Source organism: Phyllobates terribilis, unplaced genomic scaffold (genome assembly GCF_046119375.1).
Source record: "Phyllobates terribilis strain yellow unplaced genomic scaffold, ASM4611937v1 Scaffold_7__3_contigs__length_470593459, whole genome shotgun sequence".
Classification (NCBI taxonomy): domain Eukaryota; kingdom Metazoa; phylum Chordata; class Amphibia; order Anura; family Dendrobatidae; genus Phyllobates; species Phyllobates terribilis.
The window spans coordinates 44,272,099-44,292,320 of record NW_027362767.1 but is presented as its reverse complement, the minus strand read 5'-3'; the positions used below and the strand labels follow the sequence as shown (position 1 = coordinate 44,292,320).

General features: G+C 44.4%; 1 protein-coding gene and 1 long non-coding RNA gene across 5 annotated transcripts in view; one reads left to right on the top strand and one right to left on the bottom strand.

Annotated features, from left to right (window-relative positions):
- Nucleotides 1–304: 304 nt before the first annotated feature.
- CDKN3 (cyclin dependent kinase inhibitor 3) lies at nt 305–10,984 on the bottom strand. Of its 4 annotated transcripts, none has more exons than XM_073638458.1 (8): nt 10,861–10,984; nt 9,761–9,866; nt 9,447–9,502; nt 8,077–8,121; nt 5,102–5,324; nt 3,120–3,151; nt 2,579–2,682; nt 305–1,041 (listed from the first exon to the last, which is right to left on the bottom strand). In XM_073638458.1, the coding sequence occupies exons 2-8, from the start codon at nt 9,832–9,834 to the stop codon at nt 955–957; spliced, it is 621 nt and encodes a 206-aa protein (XP_073494559.1). In that variant the 5' UTR covers nt 9,835–9,866; nt 10,861–10,984; the 3' UTR covers nt 305–954. The 4 variants fall into 4 exon arrangements, with proteins under 4 accessions (XP_073494559.1, XP_073494558.1, XP_073494556.1 ...); XM_073638457.1 differs by having other exon boundaries at nt 10,781–10,966; XM_073638455.1 differs by having other exon boundaries at nt 306–1,041; nt 10,785–10,966.
- Nucleotides 10,985–11,120: 136 nt separating this feature from the next.
- Nucleotides 11,121–20,222, top strand: part of LOC141153547 (uncharacterized) — a 220,194-nt gene continuing 211,092 nt past the window's right edge. The window contains exon 1 of the long non-coding RNA XR_012247319.1: nt 11,121–11,253. This is a non-coding gene — a long non-coding RNA (uncharacterized lncRNA). The remainder of the gene's footprint in view (nt 11,254–20,222) is intronic.

The following is a 20,222-nucleotide window of genomic DNA, read 5'->3' as shown; positions in this document are numbered from 1 at the left end:
TGATATAAAAAAAAAAAAAAAAGACGTTTTTGAGGCAAAGCCAACAAGTGCCAAAAAATTCTGGGATGTAGTCAAAACATCCTAGGCTGGAATAACAGTTGACAGGTGCCAGAAGTTGGTTGACTCTATGCAACATAGATGTGAAGCAGTTCTAAAAAAAACTGTGGGTATACAACTAAATATTAGGTTAGTGATTCACAGGAATGCTAAATCCTAAAAAAAAAAAAAGCACATTTTGTGAGTTTGTAAAGACCGATGCAGACACTTTTTTTTTTTTTATATAGAACAGCCCAATGTTAATTTAACTACTTTACAGAAAACAAATTATCTACATTTCTCTTCATGTTTTGAATTCGAAAACAGTGTGCAATGTTCCCAATGCATGGAAATAAAAACTAGTATAAAGATTTTGTGCTTAACTCATGTTCTTTGAACACACTGCTATTATTTTGAACCCTACTTTATCTCACTCAGTCATACAATGAATGGAGCAGCAGAGGTCCCAGTGTTCAGGCCACCTCAGCAGATCATTACCTATTCCTTGGAGAGGTGATAACTGAGTGTTGGGAATAATTCCTTAATGCTTAGTACAGTAATTCTCTAGCACTTTTGTACACTGAAAATAGGAAACATATGCAAATAGAAATTCTAGAATTAATAGTACATAGTGCATTAAAGAAATTTAAAAACGTTTCATTGATTTCCAAGCACTTTGTCTGTTTCGGTAAGTGAGTAGCAGCTGTACCAAGACAACCGCATATGTAGATTTACTTAATTTATTATAAAGAGAAATATGAATTCATACAAGAACCGATTAGCAAAAATGGGAAAGGAAACCAGAAAGCCAACTGTTAAAAATACAGAAAAAAAAACAGGAACGTAAAAGTTTTCAGTTCTAATTTAGGATATAATGAGAGCAGAGAATCTTGGCTTTTCCTTAGAGTTGTGACTTCTTCACCTGGACAGGGAGTGTCTGGTTTCTTCACGTGCCGGATGACAGTGGGACATGTTCTCACGGAACTCGTAAACAAAATTATATTGCTGGAAGAGGAAAAGAAATGTGTATTATAACGACCCATATTGTGTGAATTATACATTTTCATCTTATGAGTTTTTTTGTTTTTTTTTTTAAAAAAAAAAAAAAGGGAAATTAACGACTTAGAAAAGAGTCTTCTCGACTATTTTAGGTTCCAAGTTTACAGTTGCAAAGCCTGGTATGACTACAGGCATCTTGGCATATCCACAGGTTCCTTAACCTGAAGCAAAAAGCTTTATATTATATATGTGACTATGAAGCTGTGAGTTCTAGGCAGGAGAATCACTTTCAGGTCGGGCAATACAGTGTGTAAAATATGGTTGTATGATCACACCCTTAGGCTCCAAGCACATGGGCCTTCAGACCATAATTAAGATGCCCCCAAGTATAACTTCTAGGGGTGAATGTCTTCCAGCAAACAGTCAGAAAAAATAAGATACTACTAGGATGGCAGACAGGGCTGGCTCCAGGTTTTTGTGAGCCCGGGGGGGCCAAGATCTCAGTGGACCCCTTTAACACATACCAAGATTTATGATGCACAGATACGGCAGAGAAATATAGGTATAGTACAAGGCCAAAGATTTCACTTCTTACATTACATGACCGATATCTATTGTAAATTCTACAATAGCTGAGAAACCGGTGAATCCTCGCAGCGCACAGTACAGACCGGACAGTATAGTCCTCCATACAGTATTATGGGGACCACATAGTCCTCTATACAGAATAATGGGCCCCATATAAAGCTCCATACAGAATATTGGGCCCCATGTAATGCTCCATACACAATAGTGGGCCCCATGTAATGCTCCATACACAATAGTGGGCCCCATGTAATGCTCCATACACAATAGTGGGCCCCATAGACAATAGTGGGCCATATATAATGCTCCATACAGAATAATGGGCCCCATATAATATTCCATACATTAAAAAAAAAATCAAATACCTCTCATTGCTGGCTGCAGCTCCAGGCTCCTCAGTGTCTTCTGTCTCTATCTACACTGTGACTGCTCAGCACATAGGGCGTGCTGTCATCACACCCTCTGTCCCGAGACGTCACAGAGTCAGAAGATGCGGAAGACAGCGGAGGTGCAGAGGAACAGGGAGAGGTAAGTATTTAAAACCGTTTAAAACAACAACAGGAGGGGGAGTCTGTGCTGGCACCGGAGCCCCCCTGACTCACGGGCCCCATATCGCTCTGGCGTCCCCGAAGGCAAGTGGGCCCCCTCCCCCCCGCTTGCTCAGGGCACGGCGGGTGGTGACGCCAGCCCTGATGGCTGACCTGCATATTAATGTTTTAGTTTACTGACACATTATGTGCAAGTTGGATCAAAAGTGGATATAGCTTGAAGAAAAAAAACACCTGCATAGGCCCACTGACTGTAAATGGTGAGTGTTCTGTTCATGAAAACCATGGATAGAACATGTACATGGAACGCTCAAGTCTGAACGAGTCCTTAGGACAAACAGAATCTAACAAGTGTAAGATTGAGGCTTGGTGTGAGAATGGCACAATGCAGCAATCAAGAATCAGTTTACCTTAATGGTTTGTATGGCTCCATGACCACGTGCAACCCGAACCAAATGTATTGCTTCCTCTGGTGTCATTTTGTCATCCATCCGAAGAAACAGACATGCTGCAACTGCAAGAAGACAAAGCAGATGACCGCTGGGTATAGTACAGGGTTAATCCTTCAGTTTTTTTTGTGCGCTACCAGTCAGTGTCTTTATGATATGATGCTCAGTCCGTGCTTTGGATCTGTCTCTGCTTTAGCTCACAGCTGCAGCCCCATCTACCATTACTGTATTACTCTGGGTAGATTTACTGGGGATTGAAGAGGTTTCTGGACATTTACAGTCTACAGTCAGTGAAAAGTTAGGAAACTTCTACTCTGGACATATCTTTTAGTAGTTTCATCTATTCCCATGTACCACCGATTTTATGCAAAACCCTCCCCAATGCCCGTGGATGCATCCAGAAGTGAACTATCGAGCTACACATGGTGAAGGCCTGGTTGTGAAAATACAAAACAAAAGATGTGATTTTGTGAAAAACCGCATCGTCTGGAATAGCACTTACTAACACAAGAACGTCCCAGACCACCATAACAACTGCAAAAATAAAATAAATAATTAGCATGGAGAAAAGTACACATATATAAGATGTTGCTTCCTAAAGATGCATTGCAGGAATTATCAGTGTGCAACATAAGGCAATTAGGCATTTAAACCACACAAATCTATTTTTCACTGCTATCAGCCATATAAGTGTATTACAGAGTGTGGGAAAATGTCTGATCACTGCACCAGTAACAATGAGGCAATATTATTACGGTCTTAATTTAAAGGGGTTGTTTCCTTTCGGGTAATATTGGCCGTGGGTGCAGTTTGGTACATGGAAAACAAACAGTGCTATACTCCTAGGGTTCACCGGTGTCTGGTACTGGCTGTGGGGCTGACATCACGTCAAGAGCGTGGAAGTCAGTGAGCTCAGCCAGTGTAGCCTGGATGCCCCAATCAGAGCCACTGAGCTCACTGACTGGCTGCCGACGTAACGTCAGTGCCGCAGATACTGCCTGCCGACGTAACGTCAGCGCCGCATGTACTGCCTGCCGACGTAACGTCAGCGCCGCAGGTACTGCCTGCCGACGTAACGTCAGCGCCGCAGGTACTGCCTGACACCAGACAAAAATTGTAGAAAGTTAATCATGGCACTTCATTTGCTTTTCAAGAAAATCCTTATGTACAGTAGAGGCCTAGGTTTCGGTCTATATAGGACCTTGGTCACAGTCTTAGTAGAAATATGTTCGCTGATAGATATCTCCATGGAGAGAGTAAGACACACAGAGTGTATATATTTCTACTTAGAAATAGGCCAATACTTAGGCCTCTACTGTACATATGGATGCCAATAAGCTAATCCACTAATAAACACAGTTTCTAAAAAAATGCAAATTTAGTACCGTCTAAAGATATCTGCTGGGTTGTGTACCTGCATAAGTGAACAGGACAGGTCCACGATACCTGCTTCTCACCCACACAACCCGACAGATATCTGAAGACGCGACGACCGCGAAGGGGGAGAATCCTGCTTGGCTTACTCCTGATGCGAAAGTGAGCATAGCCGAATTTCCTCTTTAATACATTTGCCATATTTTACATCTTCATGTTTTAGACACTTTTTGAAAGGGATTATTAATCCCTAAAAAGTGTCTGAAAGACGCAATAAATTTGGAGCAACTTCCCTCAATGTAGATGTAATAAGAAAACTAGAAGTCACTGCTCCTTTAAGAATATAGTAGAGTTATACAATATTCAAAATGAAAAAAAGAATCATTATTCTGGAAAATTAAATTTATTAAAATAATGAATTCTAGAGGAGGCGATAATGCAGAATTGAGATCCTCCGGGCCACAGGATTGAGAAAAAAAAAAATATATTCTTCACTAGGGAGAGATGTTCGATAAAATTAGAACTTGAGGCATTGCAGTGAATTAAGCAGCATTACAGATTGTGCTGGATTCAATCAGATTATCCTCTACTGTGGGGCAAAGATTACAGGAAATGAACATTTACTGTATGCAGATTAATACAAAGCCCCTCACAAGTGCAGGCAGGGGGCAAACGTGAGCTATCAATTTCTGTCATGTATTAGAAAAAAAACAAGTTATTCATTTGGGGAAATGCATCAGAACTAGTGCAGATTAAGGCTACATTCACACATCCTGGTGTCGCGGTCCGTTCTCGGACCGGCCATGGGTCTCCTGACCCGAACTCAACCTCATAGGTGACACACGCATGTGTGAACATATCATAAAAACAGGGGTGTTGTCAGCAGCTAATTCATGGGGATGTATACTTTTGCAACCAATTTTGTTTTAAAGTAAAAAAAAAAAACTTGGCAAATTGTCTACATAGAAAAAGTATTGCACCATTTTGTATCTCAATTGATGCAAACTACAATCATTAGCGATATTAATTTCTCTCTCTTCTCTACATAATTCTAACGACAAGACGTAGCAGACTGCTCCCAGCAATTCCTCTTAGGGGCCTGGTACGTACTGTATTAATGTCTTCCTTCTGTTGTCCATGCAGGTCTGTAAGTCTTCTAATATTTGATGGCAGATGTCAAGTCCCGGCACATCTCCATCAAGGAAAGGATAGTGATGTACCTCAAAGCCCTGCTTGTGATATTCTTGTATTAGAGTAGGAGTGCGATAATATGAGAGCTCGGAGGTAGTGCAAAATATAAACACATCTTGGATTCCAAGCTTCTTAATTTCCTCTAGAAGGAAAAGAAATAAAATATATGTTACCCCCCAAAAAAATTTTGACTACATGTTTTTTTTTATATAGTTTTGCTGCCAACAATGCAGACTACATTTTTCATGATGATAAATCTCATCACCATTACTCTTGTTCCTATCTAATGGCAGCAATAATAGGTCTGTAACATAGAACTGATGTCCCCTGATAAACAGCAAGAGTCTCAGGGTCTCCTATGTGACGCGTATACAGCAGCCTCAGGGCCTCCTATGTGACGCGTATACAGCTGCCTCAGGGCCTCCTATGTGACGCGTATACAGCAGCCTTGGTCTCCTATGTGACGCGTATACAGCAGCCTCAGGGCCTCCTATGTGACGCGTATACAGCAGCCTCAGGGCCTCCTATGTGACGCATATACAGCAGCCTCAGGGCCTCCTATGTGACGCGTATACAGCAGCCTCAGGGCCTCCTATGTGACGCGTATACAGCAGCCTCAGGGCCTCCTATGTGACGCGTATACAGCAGCCTCAGGGCCTCCTACAGTGGTGGCCAAAAGTATTGGCACCCCTGCAATTCTGTCAGATAATACTCAGTTTCTTCCTGAAAATGATTGCAATCACAAATTCTTTGGTATTATTATCTTCATTTAATTTGTCTTCAATGAAAAAACACAAAAAGAATTGTCCTAAAGCCAAATTGGATATAATTCTACACCAAACCTAAAAAAGGGGGTGGACAAAAGTATTGGCACTGTTTGAAAAATCATGTGATGCTTCTCTAATTGGTGTAATTAACAGCACCTGTAACTTACCTGTGGCACCTAACAGGTGTTGGCAATAACTAAATCACACTTGCAGCCAGTTACCATGGATTAAAGTTGACTCAACTTCTGTCCTGTGTCCTTGTGTGTACCACATTGAGCATGGAGAAAAGAAAGAAGACCAAAGAACTGTCTGAGGACTTGAGAAACCAAATTGTGAGGAAGCATGAGCAATCTCAAGGCTACAAGTCCATCTCCAAAGACCTGAATGTTCCTTTGTCTTCCATGCGCAGTGTCATCAAGAAGTTTAAAGCCCATGGCACTGTGGCTAACCTCCCTAGATGTGGACGGAAAAGAAAAATTGATGAGAGATTTCAACGCAAGATTGTGCGGATGGTGGATAAAGAACCTCGACTAACATCCATACAAGTTCAAGCCGCCCTGCAGTCCGAGGGTACAACAGTGTCAACCTGTACTATCCGTCAATGTCTGAATGAAAAGGGACTGTATGGTAGGATACCCAGGAAGACCCCACTTCTTACCCCGAGACATAAAAAAGCCAGGCTGGAGTTTGCCGAAACTTACCTGAGAAAGCCTAAAACGTTTTGGAAGAATTTTCTCTGGTCAGATGAGACAAAAGTAGAGCTTTTTGGGAAAAAGCATCAACATAGAGTGTACAGAAAAAAAAAGAGGCATTCAAAGAAAAGAACACGGTCCCTACAGTCAAACATGGAGGAGGTTCCCTGATGTTTTGGGGTTGCTTTGCTGCCTCTGGCACTGGACTGCTTGACCGTGTGCATGGCATTATGAAGTCTGAAGACTACCAACAAATTTTGCAGCATAATGTAGGGCCCAGTGTGAGAAAGCTGGGTCTCCCTCAGAGGTCATGGGTCTTCCAGCAGGACAAGGACCCAAAACACACTTCCAAAAGCACTATAAAATGGTTTGAGAGAAAGCACTGGAGACTTCTAAGGTGGCCAGCAATGAGTCCAGACCTGAATCCCATAGAACACCTGTGGAGAGATCTCAAAATGGCAGTTTGGAGAAGGCACCCTTCAAATATCAGGGACCTGGAGCAGTTTGCCAAAGAAGAATGGTCTACAATTCCAGCAGAGCATTGTAAGAAACTCATTGATGGTTACCGGAAGCGGTTGTTCGCAGTTATTTTGGCTAAAGGTTGTGCAACCAAGTATTAGGCTGAGGGTGCCAATACTTTTGTCTGGCCCATTTTTGGATTTTTTTGTGAAATGATCAATGATTTGATTTTTGCTTCATTCCCTTTTGTGTTTTTTCCTTGCAAGCAAATTAAATGAAAATAATAAGACCAAAGAATTTGTGATTGCAATCATTTTCAGGAAGAAACTGAGTATTATCTGACAGAATTGCAGGGGTGCCAATACTTTTGGCCACCACTGTATGTGACGCGTATACAGCTGCCTCAGGGCCTCCTATGTGACGCGTATACAGCAGCCTCAGGGCCTCCTATGTGACGCGTATACAGCAGCCTCAGGGTCTCCTATGTGACGCGTATACAGCAGCCTCAGGGTCTCCTATGTGACGCGTATACAGCAGCCTCAGGGTCTCCTATGTGACGCGTATACAGCTGCCTCAGGGTCTCCTATGTGACGCGTATACAGCAGCCTCAGGGTCTCCTATGTGACGCGTATACAGCAGCCTCAGGGTCTCCTATGTGACGCGTATACAACAGTCTCAGGGTCTCCTATGTGACGCGTATACAACAATCTCAGGGTCTCCTATGTGACGTGTATACAGCAGCCTCATTGTCTCCTATGTGATGTATAAACAGCAGGATCATTGTCTCCTATGTGATGTATAAACAGCAGTCTCTGTATCCTATGTGATCAGTGTAGAGTAGCAACTGTGAGGTGATGTGGCTGGTGAAATCAACAATATTGTTTTTTAATCCATACCTGTTCTTAAGTTTTTTCAACAATATTCTTTTATAGAACAGAGAACAGATATTTTGTGTAATTGTCCATCATATACTTACCTACATTTTGTAGAAGGTTCCTCCGAATGTTTTTAAATTTGCACCCTGAAATCACAAAAATAAATTTTGTCAGGATCCAGCAAGAAGAGAAACATGCCTTGCCTGGCCTGGAAAACCCCTTAAGGTTGTGTGCCCACGATGCGTTTTTTAAGCGTTTCCGCAGCTGCAGAGACGCTTAAAAAACGCATGGTAGAAGGGCAGCAATGTTCCCCAATGATAATCCGCATGTGCTGTGCACATGCTGCGGAAATTTCCGCTGCAGATTATCATTGCAGAAAAAAACGCAGCACTACCAGTTATTTTGCGGAAGTGCTGCGTTTTCGCCGCCATTGACTTGCATTAGATCGCATGGATTACGCATCACTGTATATGTAGATGCGCATTCCATGCGTTCTAATGTGCGGATGGTACCCAGGTCTAGAGGAGAGGAGACTCTAGTCCAGACCAGAGTACCATAGAACCTGTAAAAAAAAAAAAGAATAAAATAAAAAATAAATATATACTTACCTTCTGGCGGCCCGCGCTGCGCTCCTCCTCACATGCCGACAGTTTGCGATGTTCTGAAGGACCTGTGCTGACGTCGGAGTCATGTGACGGGTCACGCGACGCTGACGTCGGCAGGTCCTTCAGTCTACCGCTGCGGGACAGTGAAGCAAGACTGCGGGGGCCATCGGAGGGTAAGTATAGATTTACTTTTTTACATTCTCTCTTGTCACAGTATATAAATCCATGCAGGTTGCATGGATTTATATAGTGTGACCAAGTTGTCAAGCACTTTCCAAGTGATGCTAAAATCTCTTGGCAACCCGCCTGCGGAAATGCATGTGAAGAACGCCTCACTTCCACATGTCCCTGGCAGGAAAAACGCATGTACAATCCGCATGTACAATCCGCATGCGTTTTTTCTGCCAGAGAGATGCAGAAACGCTCAGGAAAAAATCCTGAGCATTTCTGCATCGTGGGCACATAGCCTTAAACCTACGATCGGATGCTGAAATAGTTGAGGGCCCTGAAGACAGAAGCAGTTTATTACTTTTTTTTGTCTTGTACTTTGCAGCGTACAGAATGCCATGTCTCAGCCATCACATGATCATTTGTGGCCCCCAGGATGGCAGAGCTGCCGGATCACCGCTGCCAGTGACTGACGTCACCATAGGATTCAGTCGCCTCATAACTTGAGCTCCCATGGATGACTCAGTTATAGCAAAAAACTTAATTAAATCTGAAACTTGCACACAAATACAAAGTCACACTAAAATGACTATACATATTTTTACCTTCTGTCTTCTATAAGCATTAAAAAAAAAAAAAATGTCATTATTATTATATTTTACATAATAAAAAAAAGGCCCTATGAGTCACGAACATACCTGGTAGAGGGCTGATTCCTAATATGTGGGCATAGTTTACTGGTTCTAAGCTGAGCCTACAGTAAAAAGCAAAATATATTTATAATATGAAAGTGTAGATAGACACATAATAACCTGTAAATATGAAATATACAGGTCCTTGTTACATTAATAATGATCGATAGTTTTATTATTTATTTCGGATCTTTCTGTATTTTTAACTCTGGATACGGCAGCCAGATGGAAATCCTAGAGAAAAAGTCAAACTCCACCAACCATCTGATTCTCTGAAGTTAGCAGGACCAAGGCATTTTGTGAGTTAATAATGAACTTACCATGTCAACTCGAAGGGTGTTTGCTCCTTTTCTGTTGTTTCCTCATCTGAAGAGGCAAATTCATTTTCGGTCATCGTGTCACTTCTAGGAGACAATACTTTGGGCCCTGTAACGACAAGATCCACCCTCTAACAGCAGAGACTGGAGCTGAGCTCCGATCGCTGCTGTTTGACCCCTTAAATGCCTCGGTCAGTCTCTGAGAAGCGCATGTAAGGAGCATGACCCGGGTGTCACACAACATTGTGGAGTCCCGACTGGTTGTCATAGCTGCTGGGGCGATTGTGGCGGCCATCTTGATACTGTATGAGAAGCCTAATCACATGCTGGACTTCATAAAGACACCATAATTATCCCTATAAACTGTGATAATGCAGTATATAGAACAAGATCCATGCAGGTTCAAGACTGCTATGAGGACTAAGAGTAATATCGCCTCATCTGTAAAATATAAAATTATTTAACCTTTCTATTAAAAGGAACCTGTGCCCCAAAATATGCAATAAAGAGATTAAAATGTCATATGGACCCAAAAACAATACCAATGAAATCCACGGCTCGCCATGTAAAAAAACACCCTCCTACAGATGGAAAACAACAACATTATATCAATTTTTTACATTTTAAGTTTGGTGTCGCTGTGACTTGGGGGGATCGGCGTTACCAGCTTGTTTTCACCGCACAGTGACCCCCCCCAAAAAAAATGGCAGAATTGAATGGTTTCCACCTTCCCACTGCATTTGGATTTCCCCCCGTTTTCTAGTACATTATACAGTAAAATGAATGGCGTCGATCGAAACGACAACCCATCCCGCAATAAACAAGCCCTCGTACGGCTGTTAAAAAAAGTCATGGTGGGAGGAAAAAAAATCTGCCCAGTCGTAAAGGGGAATTAAGTGATTTTGGCGTTTTTCCGCACTGACACACTGTAAGAAGCAGGCTCCTGTGTCCTGGATGGGTTATTATGGAAGAGGCTCTTGCCAATCAGATATGGCTGATAACAGAGGACAATTACTTTCACACCTACAATGTGAGGAAATATTCGTTCTACTGTCTCTTTAAGATATCTCTGACCAAACCAAAGCCCAGCGGCAGCCGAGCACCTCCTAATCCTGCACCGTCACACCGGGACCTGCCAGGGGAACGCTGCTCACCCTGCCGGAGCCAGGCAGCAGATCACGTGATGTAACTGACAAACTGCCTAATTTCCCGTCACAATCGCTCCCGTCCAATCACCTCCCTGCCTCAGGCTGACATGTCAGACGAGGGCAAACTACGTACTTATGTCACACAGAAAACCTAAACTAATCTGCCATTTATTTACCCAAAGACCCAATTTCATCCATTTAAAGAACATTACAACTCTTTCTACTTAATGCAGCGACAGTAATGCCAGTTCTTAATATGGCGCTTATCTCGCTTCAAGTGCTGGCAGAGGCGTGTCGTGATTGGTTGAATACGGAAACGTCATGACGCAGCGGGCACGTCGCTCTGAGGTAAATGTGCAGTGTTGGTGTTGTAGTCAGCCGGGCGGCGGCGCTGCCTCCAGGGTAGACGGAGAGGTGTGTTATCTGCGTGAACACATAACAGGATTATGCTACCTAGTGCTTTGTGTATATTTATCTCCTGCCAACTGCAGATGCTTTTTTTTATTATTTCTGCACTCCTCTTTTTTTCACCCCTTCTTCCTTATTATTTTTTTCTTGTTTTTTTCTTATTATTTTTCTTATTGTTTTTTTCTTCCTTATTATTTTTTTTCTTCCTTATTATTCCATTATTTTTTTTAATTATTTTTATTAATTCTTATTATTTTTTATTATTTTTCTTCCTTATTATTTTCTTCCTTTTTATTATAATTTTTTTATCTTATTATTTTTCTTAGGCTATGTGCCCACGATGCAGAAATGCTCCGGATTTTACCTGAGCGTTTCTGCATCTCCCTGGCAGAAAAAACACATGCGGATTGTACATGTGGATTGTACATGCGGATTGTACATGCGGATTGTACGTGCGGATTGTACATGCGTTTTTACTGCCATGGACAAGCGGATGTGAAGCGTTCTTCACTTGCATTTCCGCATGCGGGTTGACAAGCGCTTTCCAGGCGATTTTAGCATCACTTGGAAAGTGCTTGACAACTTGGTCACACTATATAAATCCATGCAAACGTCATGGATTTATATATTGTGACCTTAAAAGAATGGTAAAAAATAAATATTATACTTAACTTCCCGATGGCCCTCGGTGTCCTTGTCTCGGCTTGCCGGCAGCTCGCAATAGACTAAAGGACCTGCCGACGTCAGCGGTCGTGTGACCCGTCACATGACTAAATGACTTCAGCGCAGGTCCTTCAGTCCACCGCGAGCTGCCGGCAAGCCGAGACAAGCACACCGGGGGCCATCAGAAGGTAAGTATAATATTTATTTTTTATTTTTATTTTTTTTTTTACAGGTTCTATGGTACCCGGGTCCAGAGGAGAGTCTCCTGTCCTCCACACCCGGGTACCATCCGCACATTGAAACACATGGAATTCGCATGTACAGATGCAGTGATGCGGATGTCATGCGTTCCAATGCAAGTCAATGGCGGCGAAAACGCCGCGCTTCCGCAAAATAATTGGTAGTGCTGCAGATTTTTCCGCAATGATAATCCGCAGCGGAAATTTCCGCAGCATGTGCACAGCACATGCGGATTATCATTGGGGAACATGGCAGACCTTCTACCAAGCTTTTTTTAAGCGTTTCTGCAGCGGAATTGCCGCTGCGGAAATGCTTAAAAAACACTTAGTGGGCACACAGCCATATTGTTTTTTCTTCCTTATTATTTATATTTTCTATTTTTCTTATTTTTTACATTATTTCTTATTTTCTTATTATTTTTCTTCCTAATTGTTTTTTCTTCCTTATTATTTTTCTTATTTTTTTATTTCTTATTTTTCATCCTTATTGTTTTTTCTTATTATTTTTTATTTTTCTTCTTATTTTTTTAATTATTTATTTTCTTTTTATTTTTCTTCCTTGTTGTATTTTCTTCCTTATTATTTTTTTTATTATTTTTCTTATTATTTTTTATTATTTCTTCTTATTTTCTTATTATTTTTCTTCCTTATTATTTTTTATTATTATTTTTCCGTCTCCTCAGCCAACGATGGCTTGTATTTTTGTGGAACTTGTAGTTTTGACTGACACCATATAATGTATTGGAAAAGCAGGGAAAAAAATCCAAGTGAGGTATCCTCTGTGAATCCACTGGCGACCATGATTTTCACTAGGTATTTGTAGTACGTAGAAGAAGCCATCAAGCAATCTCATATTCAAGTCTATAAGAACTAAAAGAATACAGTAAAAATTTACTGTAAAAAATTACCAGCACTCAATCTCCAGATAAAAAAATAAAAATTGTATTAATCCATTAAACAAAGATAATCTATGAAGAGACACACAATTGTAATTACAGGTATATCCTGGTAAAAAAAAGCGCACATCTTGAGAATTTGTTGTTTTTTCGAAAGGGTAACGTTTCTCCAGATCTGTTTGTGAAAAATAAAGTTTTTAAAAATATATAAAATCCAATTCACCTGGTTTTGACATTTTTTAAAAAAAATAAGCAAACATATTCGGTATTGCTGCAAAGTCTGGTCTATTTCCATGGTCTCTGGCCAGCTTTTGCATTTCGATGTTCCATAGAAAACCTTACCTGGCTTCATAAAAAAAGAAACATATTTGGTAGCGCTGCGTCAGAAAAGTACGATCTATCGAGATTCAAAGTGATTTAAACTGTAAGGTAAGGGTTCCAAAGAAAAAAAAAACTTCAACATTTTCGGTTGCAACTTCAACCCGAAAAAATGCAATAAAAAGGGGTAAAAATATTGTATGAACTGAAAAATCATACCAATGGAAACATTTTTAGTGCCTATAGGGTACTTCTTGAACCACTGTACTACTGTATTACAAAAGAAAATAGAGGGGGTTTGTTCAGCTCACCTCATGGAAAAAAGACGAACTCTCAAGATGCACCGACAATGAATCCTTGTTGGGGAGGATGGATATAAAGTCTGTAGAATATTGGTAGTTTGTCCAGCACTCAATCTCCAGATAAAAATAGTGAAAATTTTATTAATCCATTAAAAAAAAAAAAAATTAAGACTCGCTTACATATGCAGGTTTGAAACCCGTGTTTTTTTTCAGGACGTATTGTGTTTAAACTTGTGTGTATTTTATATATATATAAATTGTAAGGAGTTGGTACTCACTCAGCCGCTTTTAAAGTAGTCACAGGAGCCCGTTTCTTTAAAAATGTCCAAGGTGGGTGTTACGGATCCGGGTGGTGGAACCTCTGTGCTGCAGTGCAAGGAGGGACCCAGAGGGGCGTAACTAAGTATCAACTCTGACCGACCCTTGTTGTACGGCGGCAAACGACTCCGTGACCAGGGAGGGAGCGAGCAGTGGGACCAGGTTCTACTCTGGGGACGACCTTGAAAGAGAGCAGGTGACTCCCACGGGTCAGATGGCTGAGACTGACCGATACTGCAGATGGGCACAGCAGGCAGGCTGACGAGAGGTCCGGGTAGATGAACTGGCAGAGACGACAGGCGAAAGTCTCTAGGTAGGCTGTCAGGTGGTCACGGCAAGTGACGGGCAGGAGCCTCCGGGTAGGCAGACAGGTGGTCACGGCAAGTGACATGCGGGAGTCTACGGGTAGGCAGACAGGTGGTCACGGCAAGTGACAGGCGGGAGCCTCTAGGTAGGCTGTCAGGTGGTCACGGCAAGTGACTGGCAGGAGCCTCCGGGTAGGCAGACAGGTGGTCACGGCAAGTGACAGGCGGGAGCCTCTAGGTAGGCTGACAGGTAACAGGCAGGTGCTCCCAGGTAAGCCGGTGGGCGAAGCCCATAGACAGACTGGCGGACTGAACGGAAGACAGACTGTCGGGCTGGAGAGTAGTCAGGCTGGCGGACTGGACTGATAGTCAGGCTGGCGGGCAGGACTAGTAGTCAGGCTAGCAGCGGGACCTGAGGGCTGAAGCAGAAGTAAGTACACTGTGCATCAACTATTGTTCGGGCACCTCCATTTTGGAGGAGGTGCCTTATATATGGGAGGACCTCCGGCAATTGGCCGGGGAGTCCTTAGGGCGGCGCGCGCGGCCCCTTTAAGAGGAAGGGAGCGCGCGTGCGCCCTAAGCACAGTGCCCGGGAAGCTGTGCACTCCAGCAGCAGAAGCAGGAAGAGGAGTGCTGGAGGACACTGGGCAGGGAGCGCGGCGGTGAGAGGGACGGCGTCTCTGCCTGGCAGAGGGCAGAGACGCCGATGCTACAATACCCCCCCCCCTTACGCCCCCTCTTTTTTAGGCCAGAAAGACATTTTTCAAGAAGAAGCGGGGCATGAATGTTCTCCCTGGGTTCCCAAGTTCTCTCCTCTGGGCCAAACCCCTTCCAATCCACCAGAAAAAAGGTTTTTCCTCTTACCCTCTTGGTGGCCAGAATGTTCTCTACCTCAAAAACGTCCTCAGCGGAAACCGGAGCAGGGGGAGTATCTGGATTGTTGGAAAAAGAATTAACACAACAGGTTTGAGGAGCGATACATGGAAGGAGTTGGGAATCCGTAAGGTGGCCGGTAGTTTTAACTTGTAGGCCACTGGGTTGATTTGTTTGAGGACTTCAAATGGACTGATGATCCGAGGACTCAACTTGTAGGAGGGTATTTTGAGCCGAACATGTTTGGAGGACAGCCAAACCTTGTCGCCTGGACGGAATTGAGGCGGATCCAGACGTCTCTTGTCAGCATATCTCTTCATCCGCTTGGAGGACTGAAGAAGTACGGACCTAGTATTCTCCCAAATGGTGGAAAATTCGCTGACCAGAGACTCCGCGTGTCACGGGTGTGTTGCCACGAAGATCGTCACGAGTACACAGCCTGACTTCTCGCAGCTGACTTGTTGGTGCTTTGTGTTTTCTCGGCAGTGTAGGAGTTAATTCTCTCTCTCTCTGGGCTAGCTGAGGTCCAGCCTCGCCCAGCTGCAATCAATGCTTCTTTAGTGAGACTCCTTTATATTCCTGCAGGTCTGTTTGGGAGGTGTCGGTGAAAGCTTTTCATTCAGACTTACAGAGCGGATCGTGGTGTTTGGAGTTGCTGAGATAAGTGTATTTGGAAGTGTTTTTTCCCTTTCCTCGCTTTATCATTTATCTCCTTTCCCGTTGGTGTTCCCTCTGTTGTAGTTGTGTAGAAGTTGTATGCAAGGTGGTTTTGGTTTTTCCCTTGTACTGTCTCGTTCGTCTAAATACTGTGTGTGGGCATATTATTTCTGGTTCCCTATTGTTGTGATCGGGGTCCTTCTCAGGACTAGATTACTTAGGTGCAGGGATCCTCAGGAGGTAGGGGTTACGCTGGCGGCCTGGACCTCTGTACCTTTAACAGTACCTCCAGGTTGAGGGGTTAGTCAGGGTCCCAGCTTAGGGTCAGCTTAGGCCCCCTACCTCCAGTATTCTGTGACAGTGTGACATTTTCACCGACCCACTTAGTTTTCTCCAGCTACCATGGATCCAGTAGCCGGTCTAGCTCGGCAGTTGCAGAGTTTGTCCATGGGGCTGGCGGACGTTAAGCCCAAGGTTTTGCATCCTCTGGAGCAAGCCGGACCAGAACCTAAAGTAGCTCTCCCTGACAAGTTCACTGGGGGGCGGGACAAGTTTTTTGTTTTCCGGGAGGCATGCAAATTGTACTTTCGGCTGCGGCCTCGGTCATCGGGCAGTGAAGAACAAAGGGTGGGAATTGTCATCTCGCTCCTACAAGGGGACCCTCAATCTTGGGCGTTCTCTCTTCCCCCAAGCTCCCCGGTTCTCCAGTCAGTGGATAGGTTTTTCGCTGCTCTGGGACTCGTATATGATGACCCAGATCGGATCTCCCTTGCTGAGTCTAAGTTACGTAGGATTCAGCAGGGAGATCGTCCGGCGGAGGAATTCTGTTCGGAGTTCCGTAGGTGGGCCACGGACACCCAGTGGAATGACCCGGCTCTTAGGAGCCAGTTTTGTCATGGTTTATCCGACAAATTACAGGATGTGTTGGCACAGTATGACTCTCCCGCGTCACTGGAAGCCGCTATGGCCCTTGCTATTCGTGTTGACAGACGGCTTCAGGAGAGGTCCGGGATAACTCTACCCCCTGTAATGTCTCCACCTCCTACAAGGTCCCCTCATATGGTGGTTCCCCTGGTCAGTCCGGAGGAGCCTATGCAATTAGGAGGGACATCATTTCGGGGAAGGGGACCGGTGGTGTGCCATAAGACAGGAAGGTGTTTCCTCTGCGGGAAAAAGGGACATTTTATTGGGGGGTGTCCATCCCGTCCCTTGCAGAGTAAAGAGTCGTCGAAAAAACTGTTGATCCCAGGTTGTGTGGTGGACGGCAATCTGGGAGTAGGTATTTCGTCCCTAGGTTCGTCTCAGTTTCTCGTACCGGCGGAGGTGGTGGTGGGTACGAGAACTGAGAGGATATCTGTTCTTCTGGATAGTGGGGCCGGGGCTAATCTGGTTGATGCTCGGTTTGCCCGGGTTCAAGGTATGCGATTGAGTGAGTTGGCTAAACCCATCCCCATATTCTCGATCGATGCCAGGCCTCTCGGTCAGGGAAGTTTTTTGCAAGCTGTGCATGGTGTAAAACTTCAAGTGGGGGCAATACATAAAGAACTGTTGTCTTGCTACGTGTTGGAGGGTCTTCCCACTCCTATAGTGTTGGGCCTTCCTTGGTTAGCTAAGCATAACCCGGTTATTAATTGGCAAACCAGAGAGATAAGCCAATGGAGTAAATTCTGTAATAAAAACTGCATGAACACGGTCATCGGTGCGGTTACTCCTTGGGTCTTACCTCCATTTCTGGCGGACTTTGAGGATGTATTCTCGGAGAATGGGTGTCAGGAACTACCTCCTCATCGCGAGTATGACTGTTCTGTAAAACTGCTCCCTGAGGCCAAGTTACCTAAAGCTAGGTTGTATAACCTTTCTGGTCCTGAGAGGCAGGCCATGAAGGATTATATTTCTGAAAGTCTGGCTAAGGGGCATATTAGACCTTCATCTTCACCGGTGGCCGCGGGGTTCTTCTTTGTTAAGAAGAAAGATGGAGGCCTACGCCCTTGCCTGGATTTCCGTGAACTTAATCGGATTACGGTCCGAGATCCGTATCCGCTCCCACTTATTCCCGATCTCTTTAATCAGATCGTGGGTGCCAAATGGTTCTCTAAGTTGGATCTCAGGGGGGCGTACAATCTGATTAGGATGAAGGAGGGGGATGAGTGGAAGACGGCTTTTAACACTCCGGAGGGGCATTATGAGAACCTTGTCATGCCATTCGGTCTGACTAATGCCCCGGCGGTGTTTCAACACTTTGTTAATGATATTTTTCGCCACCTGGTGGGACAGTTTGTTGTCATATATCTGGATGATATCTTAATTTACTCGCCGGATCTGGTGTCTCATCAGGAGCACGTTAGACAGGTGTTACAGATCTTGCGGGATAATAAACTGTATGCCAAGTGGGAAAAGTGTGTGTTCGCCGTACAGGAACTCCAGTTTTTAGGCTTCCTGGTTTCAGCGTCCGGTTTTCGTATGGACCCTGGGAAAGTGCGGGCAGTTCTTGAGTGGGATCGGCCGGAGAATCTTAAGGCACTACAACGTTTCCTGGGGTTTGCTAACTATTACCGGAAGTTCATTCGTAATTTCTCGTCCATGGTTAAGCCTCTCACAGACATGACTAAAAAGGGGACGGATTTTTCTAGGTGGTCTGACAAGGCTTGTCAAGCATTCTCCTCCTTGAAAAAATGTTTTGCCTCGGCACCCATACTCATTCAACCTGATGCGTCTCAGCCATTCTTTGTAGAGGTAGACGCTTCCGAGGTAGGGGTGGGAGCAGTATTGTCACAGGGTTCGTCCCCTGGTAAGTGGCATCCGTGCGCCTTTTTCTCTAAAAAGTTGTCGTCCGCTGAGAGGAATTACGATGTCGGCAATAGGGAACTCTTGGCCATTAAGTTAGCTTTTGAGGAGTGGCGCCATTTTTTGGAGGGGGCAGTTCATCCGGTCACCGTCATCACCGATCACAAGAACCTGCTATATCTGGAGTCCGCTAAACGTCTGAATCCCAGACAAGCTAGGTGGTCATTGTTTTTTACCAGGTTTAATTTCGTCGTTACATATCGTCCTGGGTCTAAAAATGTAAAGGCGGATGCCTTATCTCGCAGTTTCCCTGGGGCCGGGAATACGGACGACCCGATTCCTATTCTTCAGGAGGGGGTGGTGGTTTCGGCAGTATGCTCTGAGCTGGAGGAGGAGATATTGGAGGCTCAGGGGGACGCCCCTGTTGGACCTTCGGGGAGACTGTTCGTTCCAGATCAGTTGCGACAAAAGGTGATCGAGGCACACCATAACTCAGTTTTTGCAGGACACCCGGGGAGTAAAGCAACTGTGGATCTCCTCTCGCGTCGGTTTTGGTGGCCTAACTTACATAAAGAGGTGGTAACTTTTGTCGCGTCCTGTGGGGTTTGTGCGCGCTCTAAGACCTCACATACCCGTCCGTCTGGGGCCCTCTTACCTTTGAAGATCCCGGAGCGTCCTTGGACTCATCTGTCTATGGACTTTATTACGGACCTCCCTCCGTCTTCGGGTAAAACGGTCATACTCGTTGTAGTGGACAGGTTCAGCAAGATGGCACATTTTATCGCTCTTCCGGCTCTCCCTAATGCTAAAACTCTTGCGCAGGTGTTCATTGGGGAGATTGTGAGGCTTCACGGGGTACCCTCCGAGGTGGTGTCTGATCGGGGGTCTCAGTTTGTGTCCAAGTTCTGGAAGGCGTTTTGTGCTCGGCGGGGGATGCATTTGTCATTCTCGTCGGCTTTTCATCCTCAGACCAATGGTCAGACGGAACGTATGAACCAGAGCTTGGAGACATATCTTCGGTGTTTTGTGTCAGAGAACCAGGAGGACTGGGCTTCTTTCCTACCTCTGGCTGAGTTTGCTCTCAATAATAGGCGGAGCGAGTCCACTGGTAAGTCCCCGTTTTTTGGGGCATATGGTTTTCACCCCCAGTTTTGTACTTTCAGTAGGGGGGGCTCTTCGGGGGTTCCGGAGGAGGAACGATTTTCCTCATCTCTCGCTTCAGTATGGAGAGGGGTGCTGAAGAATCTGAATACTATGGGGAACCGATACAAACGTATGGCTGATAGGAGGAGAGTGTCTGGTCCGGACCTAAGTGTGAACGATCAGGTATGGTTGTCTACCAGGAATATTAAACTTAAGGTTCCCTCCTGGAAACTGGGTCCCAGGTTCATCGGGCCGTACAGAATCAGTTCTGTTATTAATCCGGTGGCATTCCGTCTTGACCTCCCCCCTACGTTTAAAATTCACAACGTGTTTCACAGATCATTGCTTAAGAGGTATGTGGCGCCGGTGGTACCGTCACCTTTACCTCCCCCTCCTGTGGTTGTCAATGGT

What these genes read in the sequence shown, in the direction of transcription:
- CDKN3 (XM_073638458.1), bottom strand. Translation starts at nt 9,834, where the DNA reads ATGACCGAAAATGAATTTGCCTCTTCAGATGAGGAAACAACAGAAAAG. An exon ending in AGGAATCAGCCCTCTACCAG is followed by an intron (nt 8,122 to 9,446) that starts GTATGTTCGTGA and finishes TTGTGATTTCAG; the next exon opens with GGTGCAAATTTAAAAACATT. An exon ending in AGAAGGAAGACATTAATACA is followed by an intron (nt 3,152 to 5,101) that starts GTACGTACCAGG and finishes TTATTTTTGCAG; the next exon opens with TTGTTATGGTGGTCTGGGAC.